At 46.6% G+C, this 17500-nt stretch overlaps 1 protein-coding gene and 1 pseudogene across 1 annotated transcript in view; one reads left to right on the forward strand and one right to left on the reverse strand.

The window, feature by feature from the left end:
* Positions 1-158: 158 nt before the first annotated feature.
* On the reverse strand, positions 159-14127 carry LOC129117028 (sulfhydryl oxidase 2-like; annotated as a pseudogene).
* An 89-nt stretch (positions 14128-14216) lies between these two features.
* Positions 14217-17500, forward strand: part of LOC129117029 (cilia- and flagella-associated protein 77-like) — a 16088-nt gene continuing 12804 nt past the window's right edge. The window contains 2 exon segments of the mRNA XM_054627614.1: positions 14217-14334; positions 15464-15704. Of these exon segments, the coding sequence (XP_054483589.1) occupies positions 15629-15704 (76 nt within the window). The 5' untranslated portion in view covers positions 14217-14334; positions 15464-15628.

Raw genomic sequence — 17500 nt, forward strand, 5'->3', positions numbered from 1 at the left:
CGTTTAAAGCCTTGTGTTTGTCCTCGTTTCTCGTCCTAAGTCCTTATGACCTTTCCTAAGCTAGAGGACCACAATAGACCTGGTCTCAGACCTGAAGCTTCAGTCTGGTTTGGGGGTTTTGAACCAACAACCTGCAGTAAACGTGAGTCAGTGAGCTGCAACATGATTTATTCAGACGGATTATTTACATTAAAACAACCAATCAGGACAGGAGAAAGGAGGTCGGACGGTGCGTTCAGGCGTCACAGAGAAAACAGTCATCAAAGTTTCAGCTCATCTCTGCTTCAAACAACATCAGGAAAATAAAAACTGATCAATAATAAATAAAACAGGAGAATCAACACAGCGTCCGTTTACCTGAAGAAACAGACTCAGCTGAAATTAAAATGTAATATTTAAGTGGTAAATGTTTTTTTTCGAAAATGTCGATTAAAAAATATAAAAAAAAGCTTGAACTGTTTACAAAAACTTCAATTCAAAGTTTTCAATTTAACCATTTTTACATTTCAGGTCTTTTAGATAAAATTGTTTATTATTTGCCGTTTTCGTTTTTTTTATTTCTGGGTAAAAAGAATATTTTTCAATGGATTCATAAAAATGATTAAAAATGAGACTTGATGACTTTTTTTGTAAAAAAACAGAATTTCTGTTTAGGTGTATTTTGATGACGTTAAACAGTCACATGACCTTCACATCCAGCTGTTAAATAAAACAAACATTAGTGTGACATCACATCATCAGCTGACTCATGACATCACTGAGTGACATCACTGAGTGACATCACTGAGTCCATCGAGATGATTTATGTTTTTAGTTCCGGAACTTTTTTTTTAAAGAGCTCAGAGAAAAATGATGAACATAAATCTTAAAAACAAATGAATAAACCCGTCAGAGATCAATCACCAGGACGGGGTCATGTTTCACAGTTTAGACACACACACACACACACACACACACACACACACACACACACACACACACACACACACACACACACACACACACACGGAGGAGGCGGGGCCTAAGGACAGGTGTGTCGTCTGTCAGCAGGTTAAACATTTGGCACAAAGTGAACTCAGTAGAACCAGTCTGGTCCAGTTCAGTCCCAGTGGGCTAACTGGCCTAACATCATGTCCCTCTGTGGGAGGTTCAACATGTGACCACCTGGTCACATGGTCACATGATCACCTGGTCACATGATCCAGGAGTTCAAAACTGATTCTATAAAAACAACTCATTCAGACCAGGTTTCTAAAATCCATCATTTGGAACCTCTGGATCCACCTTTCTGTGGTTTTGGCGGACGGCCCCTTTAATGCTGTGAGCAGAGAGACGTTCTCCAGAGAACCGCTCCAGTCCGGTCCCGGTCCCAGTTAAACTGTTCCGGTCCCCAGTAAACCATACTAGTCCTGGTTAAAGGGTTCTGGTTCTAGGTTAGAGGGTTCTGTTCATCAGTAAACCATACTAGTCCTGGTCAGACGGTTCTGGTCCTGGTCAGATGTGGAGGCGGGAGTGTCGGAGTTTCCACCTCCTGGATCGGACTTTGAAGAAGAAGAAGAGGAGCATGAGGAAGAGGCAGGAGCAGACGTAGAGCACCACACACAGACTCATGTCCACGCTGTTAAAACCCAGACCCAGAATCCAAACACCTCCTCCTGCTCCTCCTCCTCCCCCCAGAACCTCCTCACGCTCCTCCCCACTAAGAGCCTTGTTACCGGGTCGAGGCTCCGGCTGCTTCTCAGTTTTCTTCTCTGGCTCCTTCCTCGCTCCTCCTCCTCGGTGCTCCTCCTGTGGCTGGCTGGTCTGCACAGGATCAGGATCAGGATTAGGATCAGGATCAGGATCAGGATTAGGATCAGGATTGGGAGGAAGGGGCGGGGAGTCGTGGGGGAGTCAGGGAGTATTTGGGGGACATGTTGGAGGCGCCGTAGTGTCGTCTGAGGAAGAGGAGGACGTTGTCCTGGTTCCAGACGTGGACGCCATTTTTCTCCTCATGGCAGGAGGAGCAGAGGGAGGGACTCGGCCACGGAGCTTTAGGGAAGAGGGGGTCATCACTCAGGGAGCCTGGAGGAGGAGAAGGAGGAGGAAGGAGTATTATTAGTACATTCAGAAGTTGTTCTATTATTATTATAATCATCATTAATCAATTATCTTTGTGTTCTGGGTCTACATCAGGGCCTCTTACTAAAACCTCTAAAGGAGGAATCCAGGAGGATCCTGATCAGATGTTGAACCTCCTAAGCTGGTCTCTTTAGACCTGAAGGATCAGAGTCTCTACTCTGAGCTCCTCTCTCTGCACAACCAACTCTGCTCCCAGCAGACCACATGACACATGACAATAATAACATGACAATAAAAACCTGTGCAATACATTACACATTACACTGTGCAATAATAGTTAAAAAATAGTTAAAATAGTTTTTCTGTCTGTAAATATAATATTTCAGTTATTGTTGATTTTCTACTGTTTTTTATTGCTTATTTATAATACTTGTTTTTTTTAATTTCATTTTTATTTCTATCTTGTCTTCTTCTACTATGTCTCTTGTGTGCACTTTACTCTCTGCTGCTGTAAGCCTGCACATGTCCCACTGCGGGACTAATAAAGGATTATCTTATCTTATCTTATCTTATCTTATCTTCCTCTAAAGAGTCCAGACTCCCTACGAAGGAAGTTCATTTCAAACGCTTGAACCAGACCTGATACCTGACCTCTCTTTGAGCAGAGACTCAGTCCAAACCATCAGAGAACCAGGACCAGGACCTGGAGGTTCTGACTCTCATCCTAAAGTCTTCACTCTCTTCTTCACACCTCTCCAGAGCTGCTGAAGGTCACGTTCTGAAGGAGCCAACAGAACCACATCATCTGCAAAGAGATGAGATGCAATTCTGAGGTCCTCAAACCGGACTCTCTCCTCCCCGACTGGACCTTTAGATCCGGTCCATGAAAACCACCAACAGGATCGGAGACGAGAGACGACCCTGGAGGAGACCAACACTCTCTGGAGTATCTGGACTCGGCTCTCACTTTGGTCAAACAAGAACCTGGTGGTCCACAGTAATGACCCCGATACCCCGTATTCCTGCAGTACCCCTACAGGACTCCCTGAGGGACACGGTCCTAGTCCTTCTCCAAGTCCACCAAACACATGTAGACTGGATGAACTCATATGACCCCTCCAACAGACCTCTGAGGGTAAAGATCTGGTCCACTGGTCCAGGTCCAGGACTAAATCCACATCCTTCTTCTGGATCTGAGTTTCAACATTCTGTCGGAGCTCCTTTACAGAACGTTAGAAAAAACTCTCCCTGTCTAATGTTGTGTGTGGTGCGTTCATGTACCAGTCTGTAGTTCACCATGTTGTGTGTGGTGCGTTCATGTACCAGTCTGTAGTTCACCATGTTGTGTGTGGTGCGTTCATGTACCAGTCTGTAGTTCACAGTGTTGTGTGTGGTGTGTACCAGTCTGTAGTTCACAGTGTTGTGTGTGGTGCGTTCATGTACCAGTCTGTAGTTCACCATGTTGTGTGTGGTGCGTTCAGTCTGTAGTTCACCAGTCTGTAGTTCACAGTCTGTGTTGTGTGTGGTGCTTTCATGTACCAGTCAGTCTGTAGTTCACAGTGTTGTGTTGGTTCCACAGCCAGAGGATCTGTTCCTCTCGGTTCTGGACGTTCTCCAAACCGACAGCAGCCGCCTCCTCAAAGTGACGGCCGCAGTCCTCACAGCCGAAGAACGTCCGGATGTACCGACGCATCACCTGCAGCACCGGAGCCGCCTCGCCCTCCAGACCTGCATCAGACAGACAGACAGGTAGTCAGACAGACAGACAGGTAGACAGACAGAGAGAGCTGCATATTTTCATTTATAGATCAAGTTGTTCTGCACTTCAAACAAACATTCAAAGGGCTTCACATTTATATGTGTGTGTGTGTGTGTGTGTGTGTGTGTGTATGTGTCTGTGTGTGTGTGTGTGTGTGTGTGTGTGTGTGTGTGTGTGTGTGTGTGTGTGTGTGTGTGTGTATGTGTCTGTGTGTGTGTGTGTGTGTGTGTGTGTGTAGTGTGTCTGTGTGTGTGTGTGTGTGTGTGTGTGTGTGTGTGTGTGTGTGTCTATGTGTCTAGTGTGTCTGTGTGTGTGTGTGTGTGTGTGTGTGTGTGTGTGTGTATATGTGTCTAGTGTGTATGTGTGTGCGTGTGTGTGTGTGTACCGGTGTTCTCCAGGGCAGAGGGCCTGGCATCATGTTGGACGGTCAGCACGTGGAACAGAGTCCACAGTGAACAGGGGTAACCTCGGAGACCCTCCCTGCTGCCCTGACAACCAACCCAACGAAGCTCCGCCCCCAGGAACACACCTGAGATCTGGACAGGAAACAGGAAGTCAGCTCTGGCTCTGCTTGTGTTGTGTGTGTGTGTGTGTGTGTGTGTGTGTGTGTGTGTGTGTGTGTGTGTGTGTGTGTGTGTGTGTGTATGTGTGTGTGTGTGTGTGTGTGTGTGTGTGTGTCTAGTATGTGTGTGTGTGTGTGTGTGTGTGTGTATGTCTAGTGTGTGTGTGTGTGTGTGTGTGTGTGTGTGTGTCTAGTATGTGTGTGTGTGTGTGTGTGTGTGTGTGTGTGTGTGTGTGTGTGTGTGTGTCTAGTATGTGTGTGTGTGTATGTCTAGTGTGTGTGTGTGTGTGTGTGTGTCTAGTGTGTGTGTGTGTGTGTGTGTGTGTGTGTGTGTGTGTCTGTGTGTGTGTGTGTGTGTGTGTGTGTGTGTGTGTGTGTGTGTGTGTGTGTGTGTGTGTGTGTGTGTGTGTGTGTGTGTGTGTGTGTGTGTGTGTGTGTCTGACCCTCATCTTGTTGTCCACCAGGTCCAGGACTGCCTGGTAGGGGGATTCGTTGTAGAGGCAGACTGAGCAGCCAATCAGAGAGCGTCTCCATCAGCTTCACCACAGAACCTCCACCTGGATACAACTGAACAGGTAGACAGAGACTACATTACCCACAGAGCATTGTGGGTAATGTAGGACTGTCATGGTTTCCTGTGTTCTCATGTTACCTTTGAGACCAAAGTGACAAAGTCCTTAAAGACCTTTAGCTCCGCCCCCTCCAGGGTATTATGGGTAGCCAGCTCCACTCTCAGCAGGTAGTGGAGGGCTGACTCCAGATCAGCCGAGTACACCTTAGACCTGCACACAAACAGGTTTACTGCAGACCCAGACCCCTCAGGCCTCCAGAACCGAGCCGGTCCCACCGAGTCCCTCACCTGTCGAAGTCTCTCCAGGGCTCACTGCTGCCTCTGTCCGCCAGCGCCGCCACCAGGCCACCACCGGTACTGCTGCTGGACTTCAACTGCCGCTGGACTCCTGGTAACGTCCTCAACAAGGAGGAGAAGAAGAAACGCAACCGCTTCTGACTGGAGGAGGAGGAGGAGAAAGAGGAGAAGATGAAGAAGAAGGAGAAGAAGGAGAGGACGGTTGGTAAAAATGTTTTTCTGATATGATGAACATGATCTGAAAAGACTTCCTGGTTGAATAGAAATAAAAACGTACTGTCTGTCTGTCTGTGTATATGTGTGTGTGTGTGTGTGTGTGTGTGTGTGTGTGTGTGTGTGTGTGTGTGTGTGTGTGTGTGTGTGTGTGTGTTTTCACTCACACATGCAGCTGTGTGTGTGTTGCGTTCGGGTGCAGCAGGAGAGAAGGGAGGCGGAGGGAAGCTGGTGATCTTCAGAGCGTCCAGCAGAGGAGATCAGAACTCAGAGCTCTCCTCACCTCCACACAGACCGGAGAACTGGAGCAGGTCCAGGATCACCTGAGAGACAGACAGGAGGGAGGGAGAGACAGGGAGGAGGGGGAGGGAGAGACAGACAGGAGGGAGGGAGGAGAGGAGACAGACAGGAGGGACAGACAGGAGGGAGGGGAGACAGACAGGGAGGAGACAGACAGGAGGAGGGGGAGAGAGACAGACAGACAGGAGGAGAGAGAGACAGACAGGAGGGAGGGGAGAGACAGACAGGAGGGGAGGGAGAGAGAGAGACAGGACAGGGGAGGGAGAGACAGAGAGACAGACAGGAGGAGGGAGAGAGAGAGAGACAGAGGGAGAGAGAGACAGACAGACAGGAGACAGACAGGAGGGAGAGAGACAGACAGGAGGGAGGAGGGAGGGAGGAGGGACAGGGAGGGAGAGAGAGAGACAGGACAGGAGGGAGAGGAGGAGGAGGAGAGAGAGACAGGAGGAGGAGAGACAGACAGGAGAGAGAGACAGACAGACAGGAGGGAGGGAGAGAGAGACAGAGAGGAGGAGAGGGAGGGAGAGACAGACAGGAGGGAGGGAGGAGAGAGACAGACAGGAGGGAGGGGGAGGAGAGACAGACAGGAGGGGGAGAGAGAGACAGACAGGAGGGAGAGGAGAGAGACAGACAGGAGGAGAGAGAGAGACAGACAGGAGAGAGAGAGACAGACAGGAGGGAGAGAGAGAGAGACAGGAGGGAGAGGGAGAGAGAGAGAGACAGACAGGAGGGAGAGGGGAGACAGACAGGGAGGAGAGAGAGAGAGACAGACAGGAGGGAGGGAGAGAGAGACAGACAGGAGGGAGGGAGACAGACAGGAGGAGGGGAGAGAGACAGGGAGGAGGGGAGAGAGACAGACAGACAGGAGGAGAGAGAGACAGACAGGAGGAGGGAGAGAGAGACAGACAGGAGGGAGAGAGAGGACAGACAGACAGGAGGGAGAGGGAGACAGACAGGAGGAGGGAGAGAGAGAGACAGACAGGAGGGAGGGGAGGGACAGGAGGGAGGAGAGAGAGACAGACAGGGAGAGAGAGACAGACAGGAGGGAGAGAGAGAGGAGACAGACAGGAGGGAGAGAGAGACAGACAGGAGGGAGGGAGAGAGACAGACAGGAGAGAGGGAGAGAGACAGACAGGAGGAGGGAGGAGAGACAGAGGAGGGAGGGAGAGAGACAGACAGACAGGAGGGAGGAGAGAGACAGACAGGAGGGAGGGAGAGAGAGAGACAGACAGGAGAGAGAGAGAGAGACAGACAGGAGGGGAGAGAGAGACAGACAGGAGGGAGAGAGAGAGAGACAGACAGGGAGGGTTAAGAGACAGACAGGAGGGAGGGAGAGAGTCAGACCTGAGACCAATAAGACCTGAGAGAGAGACCAAGGAGGGATCCAATAAGAGAGACCAGGTTCTCTTTGTTATGAGTTGTTACTGAGAGAGAGACAGTTAAAAGGGACTTATAAGACCTAGTCCGGTCCAGGTTCTCTTTGTTATGTTTGTTGTACTTATTGTCTTCGTAGTAATCTGCCTCTGCACTATACTTTTGCTCTGGTTTCTGCTTTAAGATGCTTGTTTAAGAAAGGAGATGCACTGATGACTTCTGGTGACTAGTAGTTCTCTTGAATACCTATGTTGAATAACACTTCCTGTAAGTCGCTTTGGATAAAAGCGTCTGTAATAAAATGTAATGTAATGTAATGTAATATAATGTAATGTACTGTAATAATGTAATGTAATAATGTAATGTAATAATGTAATGTAATGTAATAATGTAATGTAATAATGTAATGTAATGTAATAATGTAATGTAATGTAATGTAATGTAATGTAATAATGTACGTGTAATAATGGCAGTGGTTGTGGTCTGCGCTCAGCTGCAGGGAGAGAGGTGTGGCAGTGGTTCATGGGAACAGTGCCGTGGTGAGTTCAGTCAACACAGCTGTAATGTGGTGATAATGATGCTGAAGCTACTTCAGCAGGAGCAGAGTCAACACAGCTGTAATGTGGTGATAATGATGCTGGAGTTCTGGAGGAACAGTCACACACGAGGAACGAGGACTGAGACGGGAGCGTAAAGCCGTCAGAGTGGTGGCGTTCCGGGGACGGTGGACCGAGTGCAGCGAAGCGACGACGGTCCGCATGTTGTGTTTATTTTGAAGGAAATAAATATACCGTTGTGGAACTGACCTGCTGAAGCCGTACCTGTGTTGGGGAGAACCTACGGTAGTCGAGAGGCGGCTACACTGGCGCCTGAAGACCTCAACACGGGGAGGACGGAGCAGCAGACACAGCCGGTGGTCCGTGCGCCTGCTCCCCCTGCTGTCAGGGGAGGACAAACTGCTCCCCCTGCTGTCAGGGGAGGACAAACTGCTCCCCCTGCTGTCAGGGGAGGCCCAAACTGCTCCCCCTGCTGTCAGGGGAGGCCCAAACTGCTCCCCCTGCTGTCAGGGGAGGCCCAAACTGCTCCCCCTGCTGTCAGGGGAGGCTGTCAGGGGAGGACAAACTGCTCCCCCTGCTGTCAGGGGAGGACAAACTGCTCAGGGGAGGACAAACTGCTCCCCCTGCTGTCAGGGGAGGCTCCCCCTGCCCAAACTGCTCCCCCTGCTGTCAGGGGGAGGCCCAAACTGCGGCTCGGCCTGCCAGCGTCCTCGCGGGGAAATTTCAGGACATAAAAAAGCCGTCCTTGATAGGACAGGTTTCTCCCCGAGGACCACCGTCGCCGGTTCCGGGGCACGACATGGACACCCACCCACCGTCCTTTGGTGTATGCCCAGAGGCTGAGGGACTAACAGGTGGCTACAGCCAGGGAGTCTGCTGGGGAGGATCACTATTGAACAGTTTGTGGAGGGCCTCCCGACTGGGACGTCGGAATGGGTGCGGTGCCACCGACCTGGGGACTTCGGGGGCCATTATCCTCGCGGAGGATCACCTCGCCGTCCCCCGGGGGACAGGGAGAAGGGGTGGACATCAGCGCCTGTCCGACCGACTCCTGCTCCTCGCAGGAAGTTCCACCTCAGCCTCCCTCCATCGCCCCCCACAAGCTCACTCATTTCAACCTCCAATAACCCTCCCTCTGTTTCCTCCCATCGCCAGGCTCCAGTCTGCTCCTGCTGAAGTAGCTTCAGCATCATTATCACCACATTACAGCTGTGTTGACTGAACTCACACGGCACTGTTCCCATGAACCACTGCCACACCTCTCTCCTGCAGCTGTAATGTAGTAATGCAGACCATAACCACTGCCACATGTAGTAATGTACTGTAATGTAGTAATGTAATAATGTAATATAATAATGTAATGTAGTAATGTAATAATGTAATATAATAATGTAATGTAGTAATGTAATAATGTAATATAATAATGTAATGTAATGTAGTAATGTAATAATGTAATATAATAATGTAATGTAGTAATGTAATGTAATGTAATGTTGTAATGTAATATAATAATGTAGTAATGTAATGTAATGTAGTAATGTAATATAATAATGTAAGTAATGTAATATAATAATGTAGTAATGTAATGTAATAATGTAATGTAATATAATAATGTAATATAATAATGTAATGTAATAATGTAATGTAATAATGTAGTAATGTAATGTAACGTAATGAGGGTTACCTCTCGTCCTACGTAGGAGTCTGGTTCCTCTACGATGATGGCGGTGTAGTGGTCTGACCTTTGACCCAGCAGAGGGAGCAGCTCCACAGAACTACAGAACCACATCATGTCAGAACCACATCATCATCCAGGAAGTAAACAACAACAACAACAGAGTCTCCTGAAGCCGGAACACATGACGACTGATATGTCTGGTTCTGTTGGTTCTGTCTGGTCCAATCAGGTTCTATAGGGTTCTGGTACCTGTATGGTTCCAGTGGAGGACAGTGGTCTGGCCAGTCCACCTTGGTGTGGTTCTGCAGGATGTTCACCATCAACTGTCTCACTGACTGAATCTGTCTGTCTGCACCTGGAGACAGACAGACAGACACACAGACAGACAGACGGGTACACAGACAGGTACACAGACAGACAGACGGGTACACAGACAGGTACACAGACAGACGGGTACACAGACAGACAGACAGACAGGTACACAGACAGACAGACAGACAGACGGGTACACAGACAGACAGACAGACAGACAGGTACACAGACAGACAGACAGACAGACAGACAGAGAGAGACGGGTACAGTGTGCTGAAGAAGTCCATGTGAAACAGCTGAAAGGAGTCATGAATAAGTGAGTAAGACACCGTTGAGTGGACAGACAGGGAGAATGTGTCTCACCTCTGTAGGCGTCCCTCTGTCTGTCTGTGGACTGTGAGCATGAAAGTACTGAGGACAGACAGGAGTACTGCAGTGTTATATACGTAGTACTAGTACCCAGTGTTAGTACCCAGTGTTATATATAGTACAGTGTTATATAGTACCCAGTGTTATATAGTACTAGTACCCAGTGTTATATAGTACTAGTACACAGTGTTATATAGTACAGTGTTATATAGTACCCAGTGTTATATAGTACTAGTACACAGTGTTATATAGTACTAGTACACAGTGTTATATAGTACTAGTACACAGTGTTATATAGTACTAGTACCCAGTGTTATATAGTACACAGTGTTATATAGTACTAGTACAGTGTTATATAGTACTAGTACACAGTGTTATATAGTACTAGTACCCAGTGTTATATAGTACTAGTACACAGTGTTATATAGTACCCAGTGTTATATAGTACACAGTGTTATATAGTGTTATATAGTACTAGTACCCAGTGTTATATAGTACTAGTACACAGTGTTATATAGTACTAGTACTAGTACAGTGTTAGTACTAGTACCCAGTGTTATATAGTACTAGTACCCAGTGTTATATAGTACTAGTACACAGTGTTATTATACTAGTACCCAGTGTTATATGGTGCTAGTACACAGTGTTATATAGTACTAGTACCCAGTGTTATATAGTACTAGTACACAGTGTTATATAGTACTAGTACACAGTGTTATATAGTACTAGTACTAGTACACAGTGTACACACTAGTACACTTTATTCTATAGAACTAGTAGACAGTCATAGTACTCAGTACACAGTGTTATATAGTACTAGTACTCGGTTCTAGTGTTCTCTAGTACACAGTGTTATATAGTACTAGTACACAGTGTTATATAGTACTAGGTTCTAGTACTCAGTACCCAGTGTTATATAGTACTCGGTTCTAGTTCTCAGTGTTCTAGTACTCAGCAGTAGTACTACCTTGAATGTCGGGTAGAACTTGATGCTGTACTCTTTACAGACGTCAAAGTTTTCTTCCTGAGCGCAATCCAAGACCCCGTTTTCTTCCTGAGCGCAATCCAAGACGGAACACCGGCTGCCAGTCTGAGGGGGAGACAGGGAGAGAGGGAGGGAGAGAGAGAGAGACAGGGAGGGAGAGAGAGAGAGACAGGGAGGGAGACAGGGAGGGAGAGAGAGAGAGAGACAGGGAGGGAGACAGGGAGAGAGAGACAGGGAGGAGAGAGAGAGAGAGAGACAGGGAGGGAGAGAGAGAGAGACAGGGAGGGAGACAGGGAGGGAGACAGGGGAGGGAGGAGAGAGAGAGAGGGGGAGGGAGAGAGAGAGAGAGACAGGGAGGAGACAGGGAGGAGACAGGGAGAGAGGGAGACAGGGAGAGAGAGAGAGAGAGAGAGAGGGAGGGAGACAGGGGAGGGGAGAGAGAGAGACAGGGAGGGAGACAGGGAGACAGAGACAGGGAGGAGACAGGGAGGGGGAGACAGGGACAGAGACAGGAGAGGAGACAGGGAGGGAGAGGGAGAGGAGAGAGACAGGGAGGAGAGAGAGAGAGAGACAGGGAGGGAGACAGACAGAGAGAGAGAGAGAGAGAGAGACAGGGAGGGGGAGAGAGAGAGACAGGGAGGGACAGGGGAGAGAGAGACAGGGGGGGGGAGAGAGACAGGGGGGTCTTTTAGTTTTTGAGAGAGATCCTCACAAACCTTCACTGTGTTTTGTCTCTCTGGGTCTTTGTCTCTGAGACAGCAGGTCCACATAAAGAGAGAGGGAGGGGGAGTGTGACAGGGTGAGAGAGAGAGTGTGTGAGAGGGGGGTAGTTTGTCTTAATCCTCACAAACCTTCACTGTGTGTGTGGGTGTGTGACAGCAGGTCCACTGAGAGGGAGTGTGTGTGTGAGTGTGTGTGTGTGTGTGTGTGTGTGTGTGTGTGTGTGTGTGTGTGTGAGTGTGTGAGTGTGTGTGTGTGTGTGAGTGTGTGTGTGTGTGTGTGAGTGTGTGTGTGTGTGTGTGTGTGTGTGAGTGTGTGTGTGTGTGTGTGTGTGTGTGTGTGTGTGTGTGTGTGTTAGAGGCAGCTGGTCTCCAGTAGAATGATTCCCCAGAGAGAAGAGGACAGATGGAGACTAAAGACTGACTCACACAGGTTGTCCTCTGTGAGTGTGTGTGTGTGTGTGTGTGTGTGTGTGTGTGTGTGTGTTTAGTGTTTTCAGTTTTTTTTGAAGATACTTCAAAATAAAAGTGATTTATAAGAGCTAACTGAGCTAACTGAGCTAACTGAGCTAACAGCTCCCATTCTTTAATGTATATTCCGTCTAAACTATTCCAGTGTCTCGTGGTTCGGGTTGGACCTGTTTGGACCCTGTTTGGACCTGGTTGGACCTGTTTGGACCTGGTTGGACCTGGTTGGACCTGTTTGGATCTGGTTGGACCTGTTTCTTTGATGACACAACCACCTGTTAGCTTAATCAGCGCTAACAGCAGCTGCTGACGGTGTCTCCCAAGAATCGATTAATATATTAGTTATAATTGATAGTAATAACGTGATAATAAGAGTTTATAGTAATAACGTGATAATAAGAGTTTATAGTAATAACGTGATAATAAGAGTTTATAGTAATAACGTGATAATAAGAGTTTATAGTAATAACGTGTGTATAATAACATGTTTATAGTAATAACGTGATAATAAGAGTTTATAGTAATAACGTGATAATAACGTGTGTATAGTAATAACGTGTAATAACGTGTGTATAGTAATGTGTGTAATAGTAATGTATAGTAATAACGTGTAATAACGTGTGTATAATAACGTGTAATAACGTAACGTGTAATAACGTGTGTATAGTAATAACGTGGTAATAACGTGGTAATAACGTGGTATAACGTGGTAATAACGTGGTAATAACGTGTAATAACGTGATAATAACATGTGTATAGTAATAACGTGTGTATAATAACATGTTTATAGTAATGTGTGTATAGTAATAACGTGATAATAACGTGTGTATAGTAATAACGTGGTAATAACGTGGTAATAACATGTAATAACGTGTAATAACATGGTAATAACGTGTAATAACGTGTAATAACGTGGTAATAACGTGGTAATAACGTGTAATAACGTGGTAATAACGTGGTAATAACATGTGTATAGTAATAACGTGTGTATAATAACATGTTTATAGTAATGTGTGTATAGTAATAACGTGATAATAACGTGTGTATAGTAATAACGTGGTAATAACGTGGTAAGCGTGTAATAACAGTAATGCATTAATAACGTGTAATAACGTGGTAATATAAAATAATAACATGGTAATAACGTGTAATAACGTGGTAATAACGTGTAATAACGTGTAATAACGTGTAATAACGTGTAATAACATGGTAATAACATGTAATAATGATACGTGTAATAACGTGTAATAACGTGTAATAACGTGTAATAACGTGTAATAACATGGTAATAACGTGTAATAACGTGGTAATAACGTGTAATAACGTGTAATAACGTGTAATAACGTGGTAATAACGTGGTAATAACGTGTAATAACGTGGTAATAACGTGTAATAACGTGTAATAACATGGTAATAACGTGTAATAACGTGTAATAACGTGGTAATAACGTGGTAATAACGTGGTAATAACATGGTAATAACATGGTAATAACGTGGTAATAACGTGTAATAACGTGGTAATAACGTGTAATAACGTGTAATAACATGGTAATAACGTGTAATAACGTGTAATAACATGGTAATAACATGGTAATAACGTGTGTACCTTTGACGTCCTGGGCCAGGGCCCTCCACGTGGTGGAGTACTGGATGCAGTGTCCGCACCAGGAGGAGAAGAACTGCAGCAGCCAGGCGGAGGCCGCGTCTCTGCGGAGCAGGCCTCCTGATGCAGCTGCTCCTCCTGCTCCTCCTGCTCCTCCTGCTGCTCCTCCGTGCAGGATCTCCAGCGCGTCCTGCTCCGTGTACAGCCGGGCCGCCGGGCACGCGCAACCGGGCACGAGCCACAGCAACACGCACGCACGGAACCAGAACCAGAACCGGAACATCCCTACAGAACCGGAGAACCGGAGAACCGGGGAGAGAGGACCGGGGAGGACCGGACAGACCGGGACAGAGGACCGGGGAGAGGAGAGAGACCGGGAGGACAGAGGACCAGAGAGAGTCTGAGCCGACGAGCCGCGCAGAGAGGCGGACAGACGTGACGCCGGACAGACGTCTCACTCTGAACAGAACCTCAGCACCGACGACACGGATCAATAACACAACGAGGTGAGCACAGATCAGGACTGACGCTCCGCAGCGTCATCGATGACGCTCCGGAGCGTCATCGATGACGCGGCGGAGCGCTGATCGGGGATCGATCGCCTCTGGACAGCAGCCTGGTGTGACGCGGTCGGTGGGGTTGCCATGGTAACGGCTCCTGGGCCGCTCGCACTCACATAGACGATCTTTGATGAACTGAAGAGGGGATGACGTAGGACGGTGCTGCGTTCACGTGCACTCGGACACTCGGGCTGGTCATAACTGATTATTCATAACATCGATGATGACCAATGAGATCAAAGGACCAAACATCAACATTGTACACAAAACACATCTAAACTCCTACAAATTATTAGATGTTAAAATCAAATGTATATTTTTGCAACAATGAACCAGAATTTATTTTATATTTGACCGATGAAAACTTTCAGTTACTTTTTGGACTTCAGTGAAAGATCATTTATATATATAATATAATAAAGTATATATATATATATATATAATAAAGTATATATATAAATATATATATAAATATATATATAATTATATAATTATATAAATATATAAATATATATATATATATATATATAAATATATATATATATATATATATATATAATTATATAAATATATATATATAAATATATAATTATATAAATATATATAAATATATATAATTATATAAATATATATATTTATATAAATATATATATATTATATAAATATATAATTATATAATATATAAATATATAATTATATAAATATATATATATATTTATATAATTATATATATATTTATATAATTATATAAATTATATAAATATATAATTATATAAATATATATATAATATATATATATTTATATATATATATATATTTATATAAATATATAATTATATAAATATATATATAAATATATATATAATTATATAAATATATATATATATAATGTGTGAACTCATTCTGATGGAGTCATTGAGCAGTAGAAGCTGAACTCTGTTGCCGTGGTTACAGCGAACATAAATCAGACGTAAACAAACAGCAGTTGCATTCTGGGGAACAAAACTTAAGAAGTTATTTAAAGCTTCTGTTTCCTCTTTTACAACCGGTTTTTCCACACGGTCCCTGAACGCAGCCCCGCTCTCTGCTGCCCCCGCAGGCCGCCGCAGGTCCTGCAGGCTGAGTGAGGAGGCGTCACTGTTCAGCAGACTTCCTGTTGTGGTTTAAGGTTCAGCGTCCTGTTTCCATAGCAACGGAGCAGCTCGACACAGGAGCTACAGGTGAGTGTTTACCTGAGTTTATGAACAGCAAGATCAGGACTACAAATACCATCACCACCTTCACCTTCATCATCTTCATCACCTTCATCACTGACGGTAACGATACTGAGTTTATACAGATACTAAATATATATTTATATTTATATAATATATATAAATATATATCACCTCCTCACATCCTCTGTCCTTAGACCCTCACCTCCTCTGTCCTTAGACCCTCACCTCCTCTGTCCTTAGACCCTCACCTCCTCTGTCCTTACACCCTCACCTCCTCTGTCCTTAGACCCTCACATCCTCTGTCCTTACACCCTCACATCCTCTGTCCTTAGACCCTCACATCCTCTGTCCTTACACCCTCACCTCCTCTGTCCTTACACCCTCACCTCCTCTGTCCTTACACCCTCACCTCCTCTGTCCTTAGACCCTCACATCCTCTGTCCTTAGACCCTCACATCCTCTGTCCTTAGACCCTCACCTCCTCTGTCCTTAGACCCTCACCTCCTCTGTCCTTAGACCCTCACCTCCTCTGTCCTTAGACCCTCACCTCCTCTGTCCTTAGACCCTCACCTCCTCTGTCCTTACACCCTCACCTCCTCTGTCCTTACACCCTCACATCCTCTGTCCTTAGACCCTCACATCCTCTGTCCTTAGACCCTCACATCCTCTGTCCTTACACCCTCACCTCCTCTGTCCTTACACCCTCACCTCCTCTGTCCTTACACCCTCACCTCCTCTGTCCTTAGACCCTCACATCCTCTGTCCTTAGACCCTCACATCCTCTGTCCTTAGACCCTCACCTCCTCTGTCCTTAGACCCTCACCTCCTCTGTCCTTAGACCCTCACCTCCTCTGTCCTTACACCCTCACCTCCTCTGTCCTTACACCCTCACCTCCTCTGTCCTTAGACCCTCACATCCTCTGTCCTTAGACCCTCACATCCTCTGTCCTTAGACCCTCACCTCCTCTGTCCTTAGACCCTCACCTCCTCTGTCCTTACACCCTCACATCCTCTGTCCTTAGACCCTCACCTCCTCTGTCCTTACACCCTCACATCCTCTGTCCTTACACCCTCACCTCCTCTGTCCTTACACCCTCACATCCTCTGTCCTTAGACCCTCACATCCTCTGTCCTTACACCCTCACCTCCTCTGTCCTTAGACCCTCACCTCCTCTGTCCTTAGACCCTCACATCCTCTGTCCTTAGACCCTCACCTCCTCTGTCCTTACACCCTCACATCCTCTGTCCTTAGACCCTCACATCCTCTGTCCTTACACCCTCACCTCCTCTGTCCTTAGACCCTCACCTCCTCTGTCCTTAGACCCTCACATCCTCTGTCCTTAGACCCTCACATCCTCTGTCCTTACACCCTCACATCCTCTGTCCTTAGACCCTCACCTCCTCTGTCCTTAGACCCTCACCTCCTCTGTCCTTAGACCCTCACATCCTCTGTCCTTAGACCCTCACATCCTCTGTCCTTACACCCTCACATCCTCTGTCCTTACACCCTCACATCCTCTGTCCTTAGACCCTCACCTCCTCTGTCCTTAGACCCTCACCTCCTCTGTCCTTACACCCTCACCTCCTCTGTCCTTAGACCCTCACCTCCTCTGTCCTTACACCCTCACCTCCTCTGTCCTTAGACCCTCACATCCTCTGTCCTTACACCCTCACCTCCTCTGTCCTTAGACCCTCACCTCCTCTGTCCTTAGACCCTCACCTCCTCTGTCCTTACACCCTCACCTCCTCTGTCCTTAGACCCTCACCTCCTCTGTCCTTACACCCTCACCTCCTCTGTCCTTACACCCTCACATCCTCTGTCCTTACACCCTCACATCCTCTGTCCTTAGACCCTCACCTCCTCTGTCCTTACACCCTCACCTCCTCTGTCCTTA

Source organism: Anoplopoma fimbria, unplaced genomic scaffold (genome assembly GCF_027596085.1).
Source record: "Anoplopoma fimbria isolate UVic2021 breed Golden Eagle Sablefish unplaced genomic scaffold, Afim_UVic_2022 Un_contig_9955_pilon_pilon, whole genome shotgun sequence".
NCBI classification, from domain to species: domain Eukaryota; kingdom Metazoa; phylum Chordata; class Actinopteri; order Perciformes; family Anoplopomatidae; genus Anoplopoma; species Anoplopoma fimbria.